At 49.5% G+C, this 20725-nt stretch overlaps 1 protein-coding gene across 4 annotated transcripts in view; it reads left to right on the top strand.

The window, feature by feature from the left end:
- The window catches only part of Rps6ka2 (ribosomal protein S6 kinase A2), a 284351-nt gene that overhangs the window by 252107 nt on the left and 11519 nt on the right, over window positions 1-20725 (top strand). For all 4 annotated transcript variants that reach the window (XM_029471102.2, XM_085833318.1, XM_029471104.2 and 1 more), the window contains 5 exons: window positions 5107-5209; window positions 9844-9974; window positions 10820-10945; window positions 17597-17686; window positions 19359-19517. In XM_029471102.2, coding sequence (XP_029326962.1) covers window positions 5107-5209; window positions 9844-9974; window positions 10820-10945; window positions 17597-17686; window positions 19359-19517 — 609 coding nt within the window. The remainder of the gene's footprint in view (window positions 1-5106; window positions 5210-9843; window positions 9975-10819; window positions 10946-17596; window positions 17687-19358; window positions 19518-20725) is intronic.

Genomic DNA, 20725 nt, shown 5'->3' with positions numbered 1-20725 from the left:
CCCATATCCAGGTGCAGCCTCAGGATGCAGCTGATAAAACAATCGCTTATTTATTTTGCTTTCCGCTGCCTTCTGTGACCCCCAAAACTGCCACCATATATTTCTACTTTTTAGATGCAAACACCTGTCATCCACCAGCTGTCTCCCGGGGATCTGATGACCTGAGGGCATAGAGCACACCGTCTGTCAGAGTGTGGGTCACCAGTGTTAGCTGAGGCAGGTGGAGGGTGGCAGTTCCCTGTGATTTACCCGTCTTTCTGCTTGTTCTCTGCTCCCAGCACATTAGTGCCAGCTCCAGGTCTGCCCTCTGAACACCCGTGCTGCTTGCCTAGCTAAGTGAAAAATTACAAGTTAATTATAGACTGGGAAGCTCGTGCAGAGGACGGTGGGGCCAGCAAATGGAAGCTGTGTTTGCCTTTTCCCCAGTGGCTGAGGCATTGCTGAGAGCTCAGGATTAGCTCAAACCCAAAATAAACACACAAGGTGACCTCACGGGCTAAGCAAGTCAGTCCACATTGGTATCCAGCCAGCCAGCTTCTAGCGAGCTGACCCAGGGTAAAAATGACACTCAGATGGGCAGAGAACAGAACAGCACCAGATTCAGTCCCAGTGTGGCAGGATGGAGGTACCTGACAGAGCGCTTGTTTCCAGACCAATGTCCAAAGTCAAAGTCCAGACCCTTGACATAAAGATTTGCAGATGTGCCTGCAGGCGTGGTGGCCATGGCTGTTGTTAATATGAACAACTCATGCTTGTGGTGCATTTTACATTTCTAGCCCAGCACACTGTCTGTTTCTCTGTGAGCTGAGGAGTCTGAAGAGAAACTGAGGCCCTAGGCAGCTCTGTGTGTAGCAATATGATGTTGGTGCTCTTGGCTGTCCTGTGCGCTGACTGGAGCAGGTAGAGGATAGTGATTCACTGCAGTTGGGGTACACCGAGTGTTTCCTAACTGTGGACCTCAGCTGGGTTTTTATCACAGGCTCTTACTCCCACTGCTGCAGGAGGATTTCCACCACTTCCTCCTGTGATGGATGCACCAGGAGAGAGTTCACCTCTCCAAAGTCCCCATGGGGACTGTCTTGGGACTTTGTAGATGCGGATAGTTTCTCTTGGGTTTGGCAGGCTTGTAGTGTTCTTCCTGAAGGCCCATCCACAGCATCCTGGATGTCCCTCCATTCCCCAACTTCCTTCCACTCGGCCCCCGTACTGTGCCTGCATGTGCCGGCATTGCCACTTCAGGAACATCTGCACCCTTTGCAGATTGATTTCAAATTGTCTAACCCAAAACTGTGCATTAAGCAGATGTTAGGGCCTGTGACCTCAGGGTAGATCCGGCTTCGTGGTTTTTGGAAGCCTCCACTTTTGATTTGTGCTACCTGCCCTTAGCTCACGCTCCCCAAGGCCTCTCAGGTGTATGCAGACCATGACGTACCTTGCTCAGCCTCCTCAGCTCTGTGCATTGTGAGAGCTCTCTCCATGTCAATGCCAGGCTGACGTCATCTTGATACTGACAGACAAATGAGATGATTAAAAAAACGATGAGGTCCCATTTTCCTCGCCCTGACTCAGGTAGACATGAATTATCCCAGAATCTCAGAATGACAGACATCAGTCAAGCTCAGTGTCTGGGCACAGGTCTGTTAGCATTTGCTTCACAGCAACCTCTACACAGTCATTTGTACTCAAGAACAAAAGCACAGCCACCCTTTGTGTGATGGTTGGTGTATACTTGGCTGAGGGAGTGGCACTATTAGAAGGTGTGACCCTGGTGAGTAGGTGTGGCCTTGTTGGAGTAGGTGTATCACTTTGGTCGAGGGCTTTAAGATCCTCATCCTAGCTGCCTGGAAGTCAGTCTGGAAGTCAGTCCTTCAGATGAAGATGTAGAACTCTCAGCTCAGCCTGCACCATGCCTGCCTGGATGCTGCCATGCTCCCACCTTAATGATAATGGACTGAACCTCTGAACCTGTAAGCCAAACCCAACTAAACATTGTTTTTTTTAAGAGTTGCCTTGGTCATGGTGTCTGTTCACAGCAGTAAAACCCCAACTAAGGCATTTTGCAAAAACTTAGAACCACCCACGTGCGGACACAGGGAAACAAAGCTATGTTGTGTGTAGTAGGAGCACATATTGGCACCTTCCAGAATGTGTGCACAGCAAGAGCAGACACAGAACTGCCCTTAAGGTCATGAGAAGTCTCTAGGAAGTCACTGTAGCACAGAGCAACTGCCCCAGAGAGCCCTACAGGGTGTGGGGTAGAAGCTGCCCAGAACTTCCTGCCACCGGCACTGAAGAAGCTGTGACAACCTTAGGGTAGAGAGCATGCTGCCAGCAATGATAACCATCATGGAAGGCCCATGCCATAGCAATGACACATGCTAGGCCCTGCCTCAGGAAGACTGTCCCTTGACAAATGTTCTATCCACTCTCTCACGTGCCTCCTGCTGCCTCTCTGTAGCTGGATCAGGCTTCCAAAAGAACATGAGGTGACACACTGCCAGGATGCTTTATCCAGCCTGGCGTTCACAGCACACAGATGTGATGTGTGATCATCTCTGTCCCTGATCGTTCAGCAGTGGCCACTGGTGGCTCCAGCACGGGGCTCTGGGGCATATGAAGGGCAGGGAAGTGAACTGAGCATAATGCGGGGTGAAGCACAACGTGCCGCTGAGCAGAGCCCCACGGCACAGCATCTGGACCATCTGTGTCCTCTATTTGTCCGAGATGCTCTTGACCCAGGGATCTCTCTGCCCCTGGCTGTGTTATGCACTGGGTGTTCCAGTCACTCCTGTTTCTGTCTAGATAACATCAAGGCATGAACCTCTGCTCTGCTGGACCAAAGCAGATGGAAGGATTGGGACCAAGAAAGTGTCCCTGGAGTCAGAATGTGTGGAAGTAGAACTAAGCCATCTTAGGCAGTTGGAGCTCCTGGAGCATTGGTTTCCCTATGAAATGCTGGTTGAGTGCCCTGTCTGTTCGTCTGTCATAGGTTAACAGACTCACAGCCAGCTTTGCCCCCATCGGTGCTTCCTATAGAGAGGAAAGGGTGCCAAGCAATGTATATTGTCTGTCACGCTGCTTCTGCACAAACCTGACTGTGCAGTCACAGTGTTGATGGTCAGACCATAAAGGACAGAATTGGGGGTGGGGAGAGGAGCCAAGCCAGGTCATGTGGGTATCATGACCACTTGGGGTGATGCTTCATGGTGTGGACTGGCCTGACGGACCACATCTCCAGGCATTACCAGAAGTCCTGCTGAGGAGGATTCCCCTCGGGAGGAGAAATGGTAGCAGGAAGCATAGGTGAGAACTCAGCCTTCTGTACACGGAGGTCCCTATGGACTGAGGGACCAATGCCGAGCTCCTGCTTTCCTATTCAAAGCTGCTCCTCAGACATAAGCATTCAGTCGTTCGTTACTTTGTTTCTAATGGAAATCCCATGTGTAAATCAGCCTCCCTTGCGGAAGTAATAGACCTGGCTCTTGAACTGTCCATCTCTCCCTTTTCCCCTCTCTCCTCTTCTTCCCTCTCCCCACCTTCTCCCACTTCACTTTCCATCACCTCTCTCAGGAGAGGTGGTTTCTTTTCCTGCAGGTTAATGCACTCAGAAGCCTATCTGAAGTTTAGCTGGACGTTTCTGGGCAGGAGTAGGAGGCTGCCAGAGCCTGACAAGGCCTGGGTCCTTGTCTGAGGTTCCTGCTGTGGGATTTCCTCCCAGAGGTACCTACACTAGAGATGTGTATCCCGACTGAACTGGCATGGGTAGAACACGGGCCTTCTCTGCTCTTAATGAGTGGGATGACAGAGTAATTCTGGTCCAGAGTTGGGATGAAGTTTTGCTTCTCCACAGCGCCCGACAGGTATCTGAGTGCTGGACAAGGCATGCCTGTGATCACCCTGGATCGGAGGTCACACTGTCCTTTCTGCATCACCCCACCCCCAGGGCAGGCGCTGGCTGTCAGTGTCCTGCTAGCCTCTTCCCAGTGGGCCTGATTCAGTGTGTTCTCCCCAGATGCACTGTGTTTTGAGCATATGGTGTTTTAAGAAGAGCCTGGGGTCTAGCTCCTCCCTTCTCAGCCTCACTCACTCACCCTTGGCCTTGAACAACTTACTGCTTAGCTCCTAGCCTCAGTTTCCCTGCCTGGTGAGATGATAGGACTGCCTTTCCCTGGTCTTGGAGTTGTATAGAGCATAATATGCCTGCAGACATTGAATCTGTACTATCAGTGACTCCCCAACTGCAAAGCTAGACCCCAGAACCTTCCCCATAAGTACCAAGGACATGGTATCAAAGGCTAAGGTAGGAAACCAAAAGTTCAAGCCCATCCTAGGCTATTTGGCAAATTCCAGGCCAGCCTAGACTACATACCAAGAACCCTGTGTTCCCATAGTCCTGTGACATCACCCTCTGTCCCCATGGTGGCCCTCAGGCTCAGCTCTCCCGGTGCTTCCTGCCTCTTCCTTCACACCTCCTTCTTGCTAGTCTCTGCTCTTCAGTCTCTTGTTTCTTTACCATCCACAATGCCTATCACAGCTACCTTGCCAGATCCCAAACTTGTATGCTCTGTCCTTGAATTTCCTCATCCAGTATTGTCTCCGAAGAGGATTGGAAACTCACTGTGGGTTTCGGAAGCAGGTTCCAGCAGCAGGTCTGACAGGGAGCCATCCTGAACTTCTGTGTCTTGCCAATGGCCCAGGCACTGGGAAGGGCTATGTGAGCAATGGGTGTTCTGTGCCTCAGTTTCTACAATTCATGGATTGTTGAAATGTGTTCCAAGGTGGAGTTCCACAGCCACTTTGTTCAGTGTGCACGGCTAACCTGTAATATTTTCTTGGAGATAAAAATCCTGTAGCTCCTACTCCCCCCAAAATTAGAAAACCATTACTCTAAGCTGAAGGACGTTCAGCAGATCTCAAACCTTTCCTTTTGTAATGTAATATATGATTTCCACACTATATACACGGTCTCTTAGGACACAGTGGGATATAGTAACAGAATCTGTATCGCACCACATCATGTATCTTGGAAGTATGAGAGCTGCTGTGGCCTCTGGTCCCTGTGCTCTCGGTAGTTTGACCTCAACATCTGTCTTGTTCTCCCTGCAGAAGCTGTACCGCAAGGAGATCAAGCCACCCTTCAAGCCAGCAGTGGGCAGGCCTGAGGACACCTTCCACTTTGACCCCGAGTTTACTGCAAGGACCCCCACAGGTGTGTGCTGGTCCTTCCCAGCATGGCTGATCCCACCTAACTCCAGTAGACTTCGTGAAAGATGCTCTCTTCGTGAATAACCTTCAGCCCCATTCAGTGATCCTGATTTCTCTGCTTAGCAGTAAGGTATCGGGGGTGGAATCGATTCTTACGATTCCTGTGTGACACCCACTTCAGAAACAATCGGGGTTCTGTGGACCCCTCCTCTCTTGTTATGAGATTCAAGATAGTGACAGCCCTCCCAGGGGCACACAAGCAAGACACAGGAAGGAAACAGGTAGTTCACATTTCTAAGGTATGGAAGAAGGTGGCCATCTTTAGGTCCCTGGGCTTATGAACTAAGTGTATTATTTCTGTAAAAGCTGGGGTCCTGTTTGACAGATTCCAGTACAGAAACTTAGCTTCATGGTGTGTGAGATCTCTGGAGTCTCTGTGTGTAGTCCCCTCATATCTGGTCAGCTCCCTTTAAACATTAGCGTTCTGGTTCACCCCTCATATCTGGTCAGCTCCCTTTAAACATTAGCGTTTTGGTTCTCCATTTTCTCATATGCCATAATTGTCTTTGACTGTCGTGACAGAGTAACACCAGAGGGTGGCTTAGCAAGAGATATTTGTTGTGTCATGGTGCAGGAGGCTGGGTTTGAGGTCACTTTGTGGGCAGGGCTGTTCCTGGCAAGGCCTCTCTGTCTTATAGTTGGCCACATCACTGTGTCCTCTCATGCCTTTATTGTATGGATGGGAGAAGCTGTAGAATGTTGGCGTTTCTTCCTCTTCCTGTAAGGGCACGAGTCCTGTGGGAAAAAAGCCGGCACCCTGACCTCCTTTAACCTTGACTTCTCCCACGAAAACCCTGTGTGCAAACACAGCTGATAGGGCAGAGGGAGCCACTCCAATGATGGTGTGCCTAAGGCCCTGGCAGACTCAGGGGCAGGTTCAGGCAGCCATTGTGGGAGCTACTGATGGCTGAGCAGGGATTCTTTGTGTTTCCTCGCTACTTTTAAATAGGAAATGGCATATGGTTGTCGGAACCTAAGTACAAAACAAGAGATTACCAACCATGAGTCTCAAGTCAGGAGAAGTGGGGTAGAGAGCCCACCCTATTCTCTTGGATACAGGCTCTGGAGCAATGCCTTTATCCACACCCTACTGGTCAGAGAGATGGGCATGCCCTCCCTATGTCATGATGGACAGGGCTCTGGGGACTCCTCTTGGGCCTGGGGTAGGTCCCTTTTTGAGCAATATGGCACGAAGAACATTGCATTGATTCAGGGCAGGCAGCCCCAGGTGGCTCTTTCTGACCTCTGGGTCCCACTCATCTCCAGGGAAGACCAAAACTATAGTCAGCAGCAAGGCTGAGGTACAAGCGTCCCTGAATATTGTCATGCTACACATTGTCAATGCCACAGTGTGGTCAGTCCATGACAGCATGGGCCGGGGCACAGAGGAGGATGCCTGTTCAGCTGCTGAGACTTGTCAGCAAGTCAGACCCCAGAAGGCATCCTCCTGCATCAGAGCTGCAGATGAACAAACGCCAAAACAGTTTTCTCAGGATGAGAAGATGGCCTGTGAGCCAGAGAAGACTCTGCCAAGACCACAGAGATGCCAGCAGCCCCACTGGGAAGGACAACAGCAGTCATGAATCCGTCGTGTGAAGGAAGCTCCGTGTTAAAAATGCTTAGTGGTTACACTGGTGAGAGCGAGGGCACCGGTGCCGGCAGCTCCATGACCCAGTGCCTGTGCTCTCTGTATTTGATGGGGAGTTTAAACCCCAGCCTGGTTGGCTGGTGTGGCCTTAAATAAGCCTCTTAGGCCTTTTGTACATGGAAAACGATGCTTTATCTCAATATTAGCCCAAGGAAAACCCATCAGACAGGGTGCTTCAACCCCGTGTCTAGAACTGCCTTATATTATTCCTCAGTATTGTGATTTGTTCAGATGCTAGGTTCAGATATCTTTTCAAGAGTTGGCATTTAGGGAGGCTGCAATGGAAGTGCCAGAGGCGCAGAGCAGCCACTTTGATGTTGAGGTCAAGGCAAGCTTTTCCCAGCAGGAGCGCTGAGTAACCTCCAAGTTGAAGAGCCATAGTGATGGGATCCTGAGACAGACTAGACACACAGAGGGTATTTCTCGTGGCAGGCTTTCTGAAGTCTCGATCAAAGTAAAGCCAGCTAGCTTGTGCTTCTGGGTCGCATGTCAGCTGCTCAGCGGGACCTGCTGATCTAAGGTTTGAAAATGTATCCCATTGGGCAGAATGCTCCCAAAGGTTGTTTCTGCTTGTGAAAGTTTACTTTTTAAAATTTAACTTGTAATTTTGATCTTCTGCGTGCGTGTACTATGCTGGTGTTCAGCCACCTTTTAACCGAGTATAAAGCTCTCTAAATTCTGCCTATACTACTTGCCATTTGCGCTCCATCCAGCCTCAAAAAATAACTATCAGTTCCTTCAGCTCCTTATAATGACCTCCTCGCACTTCAGTGGACTGGCCGTTCTTGTGCTTCTGCTGATTTCTGGGCTCTAAGCAGAGGGCGTCTTTAGTAGCTGGAAAGCATCGCTGACCTGAGCCGTATTTTCTCACTTCTAAAATGCATCAGGTCAAGTTCATGTATCCTGTTCCCTACACACATGCACAAGTGTGCGCGCACGCGCACACACACACACACACACACACACACACACACGCGTGTGTGTGTGCTATAAACAGACCCTGAGGGTACAGTGGTCTGTACCCTCACCGTTGCCAGGCTCAAGGAATTCCTAGAATCGCCCAAGTTCTTAACCTTAAACCTCAATTCCTGAGATTGGCATAAGCATTGTTAAACTGTTTTTCTCTGGTCCAGTCTCTTAGTGCTAAGAGAAAGCAAGAAAACAGACCTCAAAGTTGGACTCTTCATGCTGCGAAAAGAAAGACAGATCTGCAGAGCTTGACAGAACCAGAGCCCATCCGTCTGTAGGGCCCATGTTGAGGGAAGCAGCCTGTCTACATTAAAGTGCCGACTGCCACTGGGCGGCTCGCTGTGCATAACTTCATGTTCTAAAAATAGCACTGCCATGGTCTCCGTGTTACTGAGCATCCCCAGTCTGGCACATTTGGGGCTTATTTCTAAGCAGTCAGACCTGGTCCCATTCAGAGTCACATTAGTATCTGTCTGCATGGGAGACAGACCCTCTTTGTTAGCAGCGAGTCTTGCCTCTCTTCCTTTTCTATCCAGGAGTCTTGAGATGTGGTATTGCTTGTTTTTTGTTTTGTTTTGTTTTTGCTGTCACAAATAATGATAAAGGCAACATTTCTCTATACCCATTGCACTTTTATGTAAGCTGGCTCTTCAGAGGGCCGTGTGCCTTTGAAGATGCAGGGGCCATTGGCCATCCTGCCTCTTCCGAGAGGACGTGCCAGTTCCAGTGCCTTCTTCTCCTTTGGCCAAATCCAGATGTGGTTGCTAACTCTCCCTTCTCCAGATCCCTTCACCAGACATTGCCATTGCATTTAAAACAGCACATGCCCCCTCATCTGAGGGTCTGGGTGTCTCCAGACACTGGGCCACGCTGGCTGTGGGGTGGCTTCCTTTGCCCATTCTTGTCTGTCGTATATAATGCAGGTATTTCTCCCTGCTAGGCAGTCCTGTACCTTCCTGTTTGCCTAGTGGTGAACCTGGAGGAGAACCATGTTTTAACAGTCATACTTTTGAGCAGGCTTTGTGAACTTGTAAAAAATCACAGTGGAGGAAAATAATCACTCCTCATTCAACTTCTGGGGCAGCGGTGACTTTGCCCATGTATCCCGAGCTTCTGTCCCCACCGGCAAGAACACGCTCAGGACAACCGGAATCTTCTGCGGCAAAAGCTTTATTGCTTACTTCTTCAGGAGCCAGAGGAGAAGAGAGAGAAAATGGCGAAGCCCCGTCCCTTTTATGGAGGATTGTCCTCCGCCTCGGACGTATCGCTCCCTGATTGGCTGCAGCCCATCGACGACGGAGTTGTCATGGGGAAGGCAGAGCACATGGAGTGGAAAACTACCCCAGCACATGCGCAGCTTGCTTGTTTACTACTTAGAACACAGGGTGTAAGTGCCACCTTGTAATGGCGAATGTGAGGGCGGCTCCCCACATCCATGCATCCCTGAGGATCAGAGTGGTGTAGCCTCGGCATAGAGCTGTGAGGCTGTGGAAGAGGCTGTGCTGGCTGTGGGCTGGGCTTTGAGCAGAGGTAGGGTTACAGGTAAATGTGGCCCTGGGGAAGCTCTTGAGTTTTCTCTGATTGCCTTGAGGCACACAGCACCCGCCTAACCTAGAAAGGTGGTGCCTGCTGGGAAATGCACAGGAGAACTTCTGGTGACTTTTCATCTTGCTCTGTAGTTGGGGGTTGGTAGATTGTGTTGAGGAAAATCTAGTAACCTCTGAAGTCAGTAACCTTACAACATGTGATCCACGGTGACCTGAGAACTTCTGTGTTATATGTGTTTGCCGAGTCAGACTTTCAGCAGTACCTGGAATAGTCCACGTGTTTCTGCCTCTCTCTGCGAATGTACATTCTCCAGCACATGTGGTGGTCCATGTGGGTTCACACGCACACGCCATGGTTTTGCCCTGCCTCACTTGAATCTCATGAAGTGTTAACCATGCCTTGCTTATCTGCAGATTCTCCTGGTGTCCCCCCAAGTGCAAACGCCCACCACCTCTTCAGAGGATTCAGCTTTGTGGCCTCCAGCCTGGTCCAGGAGCCCTCACAGCAAGATGTACCCAAGGCCCCCATTCACCCAATTGTACAGGTAAGTCTGATTGCCCAGGAGCTCAGTCCATAGCCTTGATGCCTGGCCTTGGAGACCCTGTGGACTTTTATCAGCTCAGTGTTGGGAGTCAGCAGTGAGTTAATGGTAGACACCCCCCTGTCCCTAGTTGTAACTGTTACTATGGTGATGTTCCTGGTGGTCTGAACACACTTATTTCTAAGAAGGAATTAAAAGGTCTTGAGAGGATTGCTGTGGACATCTGTGCCAGTGGCCCCTCAGGACGGATTCGGGGATCTTCTCTGTGTGAGCTGTGGGTGTCTCATGTCATTCACTGGGAGGTCAGTGAGGGCAGTGTTTAGACTTCTGTCAGTCCATGGCTGTCACTAGAATTCAGAGAACTCAGAAGGATTAGGAGCAAGCTCCCTTGAGCACTTGCTGTGTCCTTCACTGAGAGTAGATGGCATTTGATTCCCCTGCCTTCGTCTCCCTTGTGATTATGGCTCACGAGGCTTTTGTCCTCAGTGATGAATGAGTGGGCACTGCACACAGCAGCCAGGACTGGCTTTCGACTTAGGCATTCCAGGTTGTGCTTCATGGGGCTACTCTGGAGACAGTGCCCCTGCCACACTGGAATGCTTCTGCCTCATCACTCCCTGAGTCTCACTTCCACAGATCTCAGGGGGAAAAAAGAATGCTAAGTGCACACATGATATCTATGTGTCTGAATATTAAGAACAACCTGTACGTGTATCTCTGTGGCCTTGGACAAGGGACTCTCAGTTTCCCCAAGCTCGCCGGTTCTCAGGGTGCCCTGAACCTGTGTCTGATGCCACGTGTACCTGTGTGAAAGGCTGGTAACCGTCCCTGTCTTGGCCTCCCTGCAGCAGCTACACGGGAACAACATCCACTTCACTGACGGCTATGAGATCAAGGAGGACATCGGGGTGGGCTCCTACTCAGTGTGCAAGCGGTGTGTACACAAAGCCACGGATGCTGAGTATGCTGTGAAGGTAAGCTGAGGAGCGCTGATGTCCTGTGACACAGCAGGAACGTGGATGCTGAGCAGGCTCCCTCTATCCGCAGCTTCTAAGGTCTGACGTGATCGACATCAGTTTGTTTTGATATGGCATCACCCATTTAAAAATTATTCTTTAAGCCGGGTGTGGTGGCACACAGTCGCAACCAAAGCCCTGAGTGTCCCAGATGAGTCTGGCCTATGTAGCAAGATCCTATCTCAAAGGACCGAAAAAAAGTCTTTTCAAATCATAAACATTTCAGTTATGTCGAACATGGAACCATTCATCTTTAGCAACTAAGTATAACATATGCCAAGAATGACAGTCCCAGAACCCAGGATCCAAGAAGATAGGATTGGGCAAGCAGGCATAGCATTTATCAAAGGAAGGAAAAATGCAGGGGGCAGGGGGGAAGAAGGAGAGGAAAAAGATAGAGCTGTGGAAAATGGATCCAAGAAGTACATAGGAACATAGACTGAAGGAGAGGGCTTAGGCTTTCCTCCAACCACCCACACCAGACCAAACCAGAATACAGTACATATTATAATCCAATATGCTGAGCTCTACACAGTAATTTTCAGCTCTGTACCTGTTGCTAGATTAAATATTGGACCTAAGAATCCAAAGTGCTAATTTCTAGGGTTTTCTATAAAGCTCTATCTTCTGAAGTCAGAGTGTGACGTACACAAATGCACACAACCGTGCGTTCTCGCTACACAGCTGTGAGGCTAGCCTGTCTTAACACTGAAGATATAGGGCTTGAGGGGGTGGTTCAGTGGTTAGAACCCTTGCTGCAGGACATGTGGGCCTGACTTCTAATCTCCACAGCCTACATGAAACCAGGTGTGTAGCACACATCTGTATGGCAGTGCTCCTAGAGGAGATGGGAGGCAGAGACAGGAGAATGCACAGGATGGGTTAGGCCAGCTAGCCTGGCCTGTGCTGAAGTGAACAATGGGAAGAGACTGTTTCAGACAAGGTCAAAGGAGAGGCCTGAGGTTGTTCTCTGACCTCCATACCTGTGCTGTGTGGCATGTATGCACCGACATGTACACACACACATAGACACTCACATACACACACACAGACTTTTGGCATGTGTCACTGGCCCAGCTCTTCAGGGTAAGTAGGGAGAAGTGGAGCTGGCCAGCAAGGTGACACACAACAGGAGCCATTTCCACCCATTGTGTGTGATTTTCCAGGCTCTGAAAAGGGTGCTCCGCACATGGACTGCATGAGGTATCGTGCATCTGCGGCTGTTTCTTGACAGCGAACATTTCTCAAAAGCATATTCCCTAGAGAATGTGCATCTTCACGGGCTATCTGCCCCAGGTTTCTCAGACTGCGAGAGCATTCATCAGCCTCGAGGGGGCGGGGCGGGGAGGAGCAAAATCAAAAGCAAAACCCACCAGCCAAACATCTCAGGAACCTGTGGTGGCCTTTGGACAAACTGACCTTTGATTTCTCAAATAGGAGTGTTTAAACGTAGAAGGGTTAACTTCAGAACTCTGCTGATGCGCTCTCACCATTCTGCCTGCCCATGAAGGGGAGGACCGAGGGAGGAGGTGGGACATGGAAACTTCCTGGAGTCCTTGATGTGATGGTAGTGAAAAAGGGGGGCTTGGACAAACAGCAGGATCACCAGCCGGTGTCACAGAGTGCCGCCTCTGTGACATAGACACCGGCTGTCTATCGTGCATGGCTGGGGGGGCTTACTTAAGACCTGTACTGCCTCACCCTGGGACTTTCCAGTGCTTTGTAAGCTTGCATTGAGCTTCTTAGTATTTCTCTGGGTGAATTGTTTCTCACAGAAATTCTTTAGATAGTTTATCTAGAGGCCAGCAGCACTCCTAGAAGCAAGCAGGGCTGGCTGCCAAATAGTGCTAAGAAACACATCTATTGTGTCTCCAGCTCAGCTGACCCAGTGCCCTTCTGGAAATAGCCTGCTACTGTTGAGTGAAATTCTGTGCCCTGTGACTAGGCCCCATGGAGAGTTGTATGTTCTCTCTGGTATTCCTGCATCCAGCTCTCACGCAGAGCCATCTGTCACCAGCTTTGTTGGGAGTTAGGACTCTGTCCTCATAGATCCTTTTGTGGTTTGACCCTGTGGACCCTCAGTGATAGCTTTTTCCAACCTGTACACCCTAGGAAGAAAAGCTATGTATTGTGTCTCTAGTTAACAGTGAAGAAATAGCCAGGCTTTCCTGCTTCTCTTTCACAGCTTCAAAGCAAGTTGTGGGCATGTGGGGACTCCCCTTGTCCTCTCTAAGACTATAGTGGGCCATAATTTACTGGAAAATGCTTAAATTAACTCTCACTGGAAGGAACATGGAAAGCCATGGTTTCTGGGCAAGACCTAGGCATCCACATTTCACCTAGGAGCATGCACAGGGCATGTGTGGGCAGGAAGCAGTAAGTCCACTTCTGTGAGGGTTGAACCTTTATTGAGTTTCTTTTAAAGATGAAAGAGCCAACAGTCCATCATGTCCTGTGTCCATAACCACAGTGGATGTCCACTCTGGTGAGCAGAGTCTAGTCAAGCCTTTCTGTAGGTCTGTGGACTCAAGAAAGCCAGACGTGTGTTGGGAGTAGACTGAGCTGTAGAAGACAGAGAGGCCTGTGCTCACGCACTGTAGCGCTTAGTTAGTTAAGAGGAAAGCACTCCAGAGCTGTGCGTTGGATCTGGATCATCTCTGCTCGGCATTCAGAAAATTGCTCGACGGCGCGCGCTGCCTGTGGACTCCTTGATTTTGCCTTCAGGAAGCCAGCTGCTTTCAGTCATTGCTTCTCTGACACATCTTTTCTCCCTGGTCACAGGACAGAAGCCTCAACACACATGGAATACATTGCACGGCCTGTCCCCTTGCATACTTACATGCACACATGCAGCTCAGGCACTGACACCTCTTTACTAACAACCCCCTCCTGTGGCTGAGAAGTTTTGGGGGAAATGTGAACCTGGTCAGTGACGGACATGTTTTCCTTAGGAGGCAACAGCTGTGCCCCTCAGCCACACATGTGCTGTTAGTAAATGCATGTGGTTTGTATTAGATAAAAAATAAAAACCCTTGCTGCCAAGCCTGATGACCTGAGTTCCAGCCCAGGACCCACATGGTGGAAGGACCCAATTCTAGCAAGCTGTCATGTGATCATCACGGGTGCCCCGTGCTCTATGCCATGCCTACGCATACACATACACAACCGAAGAAACGGATGAAAATGTAAAAATTAAAGGGCCTTAAAGTCATTCCAAAGTGTGTGTCACCTTGTCCTCTTAAAGCATTTAAAATAGTTTCTTTAGACATTTTTGCTCCCATTCCATCCTTCTCCCTTTGGAACCTTCTCTTCTTTCTAAGAAGTCTCCCTCCTGCTTCCCTGTCCCGCACGTTGCCACTGAGTTCAGTTCCATGGCTCAGTAGACGTGTGGCTATTTATTTGAGCCAGAAAAACATATCTTGGGCCCCACAGATCTCCTCCTCAACAACTCTGACTGCTCCTAGTCCCCGGAAGAGGGCTGGGACCTCATGGACCTGTGCCCATCATTGAGGTCTCAGGCTTGTGTGCAGAGTGACAGATGACTATCTCAACAACCAGTGTTCCCAAGGTGTTTGTGACTTCCCTGTCAGCAATTGGATGACTGTGTTGGCTTGTATGTCATCCTATTTTTAACTACCACAGAGGATGTGGCCGCCACACCCAGGACAGGAGAGGCCTCACTCCCAGTAGGAGCCAGAGTTTGGATTCACATCACATCATCCGTGTACCACAGTTTGCACGGCTGCACTCAGTTTCATTCTGTGTATATAATTTGTCAGCCAGAAAGGAAATGGAGTTAAACAGATGCTTGGCCTGGAGATCGTATTTTTAGAAGGACAGATTGGCATGGAAATTTTAATTTTTTCCTATTGAGAAAGCACCGGAGTTCTGTCTCTTTGTCATTTGCTCTAATTAATTTTACAGGAGAAAATGTCTGTTAGAGTTTTTTCAGGTAATTACATGCTCCACTTACCTCAGTCCCAGCGTAGTATGATCCTTCCGTTTGTTAGAAGGGCAGGGTGCATCCTGCTTGCCCTGCAGCTCACACTTGGGCCTTCAGACCCAGCTGGCAAGTGTCTCAGCACCAGGAAAGACAGCGCTTCAGTGATGGGATGTGAGGAACACAAGGAAGAACACAGACAGACACAGAGAAGGAAAATGGAGATGTGGAGGAAACACACACACACACACACACACACGAATGGCGGCCAAGACTCGTGTGTGCCAGCAGCAGCCACCAGCAAACATGCTTCACTTGCTAAGAAAAGCCATCTTCCTGTGCCAGCCATTGTGGAAGCCACACTTGCTCTGGGCATAGGTACACCTTGGCTTGGCATCTCTGAGGAGGGTGAGAAGTAGCACACAGGGAGCTTATCCACATGCAGCAGGGGCGGCAGCCCACCGGGCAGGATGCTGCCTGGCCAGCGGCCTGCTGTGCATCTGCTGCCTGGTGAAAAGAAGAGACGTGGATAGGAAAGATGCCCCCTTCCTCCGGCCATTGTGTGTGTTGTTTCTGTTATCAAGCTTATGCCTGGAGAGGAGAGCCAAAGCAAGAACTTGGTTAGAAGTCAAGAAACCACCCCTCCAGAAACTCACTGAAGGGTCTTGCACACCCTTCAGCCACGCAACAGCCACCTGAGAGAATACCTCACTCACTGATCATATTTGATGGAGGTGCCTTACAAGTTCTGCCAAACAATTAAATGATATTCAGAGTAATATTAATATTATAGCACACAAGCCTGTGTTGATGCCGTGCTGTAAGAGATTAACCAGGTGTGCTCGGTGTGCCTCTGATGCCGTGCTGTAAGAGATTAACCAGGTGTGCTCGGTGTGCCTCTGAGTTGAACACAGGTCCTTACTCCTGAACAGGTCTTAAGGTCCTAGTCGATGTCAGTGAGAGCTTAAGGTCTTTAGTAGTGGCTTTGTTCGCAAGTATTTATAACCTCTTGTCAGAAGTTTTCTCGTGACTTACATCAGAAGAACACACAGGCATAAAACACACCACAGTGAAGAAACAGATCAAGCATTTGTAGTCCCGCGTGTTTTTATGATAGTTACAGTGTTCTCCCATTTAATATTTTTAATAGATAATGGCTTCATGGTTCCAGATTGAAAAGCTATGCTGGAGGAAACCTCAAGGTCTCCCAGCCATGGCTCCATCACCTCACTGCCCATTTCCTCCTCCACGGGAAGCAGCGGTTATTAAGATTTTCCTCTTCCCTTTCAGGGTTATTTATGCATTCCCAAGGAAATGCATGTGTCTGACTACATCCCTTCTCTGCCTCTAACACAAATGGCAGCGTAGGACGCACCTGCAATGCTTTTCCAACTTGAAGAGTGTCCCTGGCTGTAGACAAAAGCCTTCCTCTTGTTATTTGGCATCCTTTGTGAGGAGACTGGATTGATGTTAGGAGTGGACAGCTTTATCATGAAACGCCTTTGAGAGAAGAAAATAACCATCTGCTATTAAATTGTTTATGTCCATAAATGTATTGCAAAGGGACTCTGTTAGGGAGGGGTTACCCACAGTAGCAAGAGTGAGGAGGCTTTTAAACTAGATGGTGCTAGTGCGCAGGTGCACAGAGTTCTGCCGGGGGTGGAGGGCTATTCCTGAGTTTATGAGCTGTTCTCACCATAAGTGCTTTCCGTCCCACACACATGGATCCTCTCTCCCCACCAACGTAGGCAGCAGGCCACCCTGGGAGGTATCAGAGCCATCAAGTAGCTCTGTTAGTACTCCTGTTTCAAAGGCATGTGACATTCATGGCTTCCGCTCACAGTACCATATAAGGGGAAGGCACCCATCTTCCTGGAACTAGACAGCTTTAAATGCTATTCCAAGGTACTGTGCAAAACACTGGGCAGAAGGAGAAGCCCAACACGAAAGGGGTATCTGGTTGGCCTGGGTCATGGAAATGCTCCCTGTTCAGCCTCCAGCATCTGTCTGGGAGAACCTGCTACTTTACCTCATTTTGTGGCTGGCCTGCAGCTTCTTGGACAAAGCAGAGGTATCCAGTGATTGGAGGCTCACTTTGAAGGAGTGGGGAACTTAACTGCCCAGAGTTCAGGGGCAGAAATAGGCTGTGCTACTTGCTAGTGCCTGGGTGAACTCTCTGTGCCTGCCCTGCTGCATTGGGCCTTTTGCTATCTTGAGGTTCGGTCTGAGGGCTGGCCTCTTTCTTGCACTATTGGAGATTGTCTTTTATATGCTAGACATTGTACACATTAGACACTGAACATGCTAGATGCACACTCTGCCACCAAGTTACATCCCTAACTACATTCCTCCTTTTCAACTTTGTACTCGGAGGCGGGGGTCTCATTAAGTTGCCCAGACAGACCTACAACTTGCAGTCTTCCTGTTACATGCTCCCTGGTAGCTGGAATTACAGATCTGGTTTCCTCTTTTTAATTGGACTCTTTTTGCTAGCTGATGTAGGAGAGACTAGATCTACACTTCTGAGTAACTTTAATTGATCTTGATTGAGTACTGTGGGGTTGGGGACAGCTGTGCAGTGGCTCTCTGGAGCCTCAGGTTTGTTATCTGCAATGGTCCATCAAGGTCAGCAGCAAACCTCTCACCGCTACCTGCTGTGTGTCCCTCAGATCATCGATAAGAGCAAAAGGGATCCCTCGGAAGAGATTGAGATCCTCCTGCGCTATGGCCAGCACCCCAACATCATCACCCTAAAAGATGTAAGTACTGCTGTGTAGCAGCCCCTCCTCAGCCTTTTGCGTCAACTGACATAAAATCCTACTGTTTGCATAGTACAAGGTCTCTCATGTTGCCCGTCTTTGATGTGCCCAGGATCGTATGTATTAGACACTTGCCACCCGGGAGTCTCAGATGCTTTGGTGGCTGGCCATCCTAACCTGGGTGCATGCATACGTAACTGGATATATGCATACCTCTGGATAGTCCCCCATTCTCCCCAAGCTTGCCATGTACAAGCCTGAAGTGACCCATCTGTGTGCATCAGAATAGGAGTGTTATTCCTTGTCATTGAGTCACTCCTGGCTGACAGATGCAGAGTGGCGTGAGGGTAGCAGGTTCCACCAAGCCCTGGATGTGGAGATTTTTATAGCCTTCTTTGGGCCTTCCAGGACGAGGAGATTGGAGCAGGAGCCAGCCACATCAAGCCAGTATGCAAGGCCACTCTACTCCGTGAAGCCTCGGGTGTAGCTGTGGGTTTGGGGAGAGAAGAAAACTCCTCTACTTGTCCTTACTCTGGGTATAGCCCCCAGTACTACCTCAGTGTCACTTGGGCAGCAGCTCCCAGAATAGAGGTCAATGCCAGGGGATAGGCAATGAGTGCCTCGTATTCAAAAGCTTTGATGGAGCTAGCTCTGTCTCCTGGGGATCTCAGATACCTCACTGCACAAGTGTGGTGCTCTGACTGCATTCTTGGTTTATGTGTAAGATTCAGAACCCACAGCAGCTCATCCATGCACTCAGAACTCCCTTCTGCGCTGTCAGAAGCGAGCAGCCCAGGTCTGAGACAGCATCATCTTCCCACCTTCACAATAGAACAGTGGGTTCATAAGCCCAAAGCAAACACAGTAGAATTAACCTCACACCTTTTACTCAGGTCAAAGTCAGATAAATTATTTTAGTAGCTTGCTGTGGAAATTCGTTGATTAAATTATTATCACTGAGATAAAAATAAACATTTAGGCCTGCCGCCTCATTTACACTGTTCTCAGAGCTTGGGCTCCCTCGGGCTCACATGTGTATGGTGACTGGAATACATCTATGATCTCTGTATGTACAGGGGGAATACATGTGTGATCTCCATGTGTATACGGGGGGATACACATGCAATTTTTGTATGTACAGGGGACAAAAGTAGCCAGAGTTTAAATTTTGTTTTCCATTTTTAAACCAAGTTTAAAGCTAGTGCAGGCAAAATCTGTGTCTTCCTTAGGGCCATATCCTGTCCCCTGCAGACCTGCAGAGCCAAAATATACACTCTGACTTGACCTCCGAAACTGTATGCACGATGATAGTTGAGAAGCCACGTCCTTGGGGAGTGCTGTCGCTGCTGTCATGTTTCTCTGAATGCCTACCACTCAGAGACTGTCAGTATCACTATATGGCATATCCCACCCCTGTGCATCCTATGGCCCAGCCTGCTCCTTCCCCAAGATGTCAAAGCTGAAACCTTCCTAAGAAGAGTCACTTCTGTGTGGGTGGAATGGCTACTCGCCCGCTTGCAATCATCAAACAATTCCTAGGGCACCAGCCCCCAGCTTCTCTCTGACAACCCATTTGGAGCCCTTGCTCCTGCACATAGCCAAGGCCCTGAGGAGGGCAGCCATGGCGCCATACAGGCAGCTGAGGTTTTGTGCACTTCCCGTTGGCTTCCAGGTCTATGATGATGGCAAGTACGTCTACCTGGTGATGGAGCTCATGCGAGGTGGGGAGCTGCTGGACCGTATCCTCCGTCAGCGGTGCTTCTCAGAGCGTGAGGCCAGTGATGTGCTCTATACCATCGCCAGGACCATGGACTACCTGCACTCCCAAGGGGTAAGGCCCAGGTCAGGGTGCCATAGCCTACAGGAACAAGACATGGCCTAGGTGGGGCTACCTACATTCCCAGTGGCAAGGACGGTGGACCAGCCTGTGGACACAGCTGGCCCAAGTCTGATTTATGAGGAATTCTGAGAGGGAAGGAAGGACCACAGGGGAGGGTGGATGTGAAGGCTAGGGGAAAGGTGGAAGGAAAGATGGAGGTACAGGGTGGAGTGAAAGATGAGGTAAGGATGAAGGAGATGATAGCCACACAGGATGGAAGGAAGGATGAGGGAGAAGCAGGTGGGCAGCGGGTGACTCAATAGGAAGATAGGTACAAGACCATGGAGTCACCGAGCTGTAGATGTAGGAGTGGGACACCTTTATAAACTGACACCTTGTCTGTAGGCAAACAGAAGGGCAAGGCTTTCCTGTACCCTCTTCTACTCCATCAGCTCTAAAAACTCAATGTACCCAAGTAATATACATTTGCTGTGATGTGATCTCCAACCCTTTATGGGTCTAAAGTCATTTGAACACTTGGTATATACAGGAACCAAGTGTGAAGGACTTAAATTGTGTGAACCAGTTATAGTGAAGATGTGATGCTCTGGCCTTGATAAAGAGAGACTTGGGATTTTCATTACATTTGATACATAAAGCTAAACAGAAAGCTAACAGTTGGCCCGGGCCCAGGCTGCACCAAGCTCTCCATGAACTCACTCTGAAGCCTAGGCCATGTGTTTTGTATGAAGACCAAGCACAGGTTGGTTAAGGACCCACCAGGGCTGCACTGCAGAACTCAGGCCACATTCTAAGTCTCAGGGCAGAACCTAGCAAAGTATACTTCCTGCATCTTTTCTTCCTCCCTCCTTCACCTCCCTCCTTCCCACATCCTCTCCTTCATCCTTCCTTCCATCCTGTGTGGCTATCATCTCCTTCATGCTTCCCCCATCCTTCATTCCACCCTGCTCCTCCTTCTCCCTTTCCACCCTCCCCCCCCATTCTTCACCTCCACCCTCCCCTGTGGTCCTTCCTTCCTTCTTAGAATTCCTCATACAGCAGACTTGGGCCAGCTGTGTCCACAGGCTTGCCAGATGTTGCCAGATCACACAGTGGGTATTCTTCGTGTGGCTTCCTTGAGATCCAGAAGTTCTACAACAGTTTCCCAAAAGCCAAATCCTAGCAGTATCTTGAGTGTGAGTTTCCCGGACATTCCTCTG

This window comes from Mus caroli, unplaced genomic scaffold, assembly GCF_978045245.1.
Source record: "Mus caroli unplaced genomic scaffold, Mus_caroli_1 scaffold_18, whole genome shotgun sequence".
Classification (NCBI taxonomy): domain Eukaryota; kingdom Metazoa; phylum Chordata; class Mammalia; order Rodentia; family Muridae; genus Mus; species Mus caroli.
The sequence above is the reverse complement of the archived record's forward strand: the minus strand, read 5'-3'. Positions and strand labels throughout refer to the sequence as shown.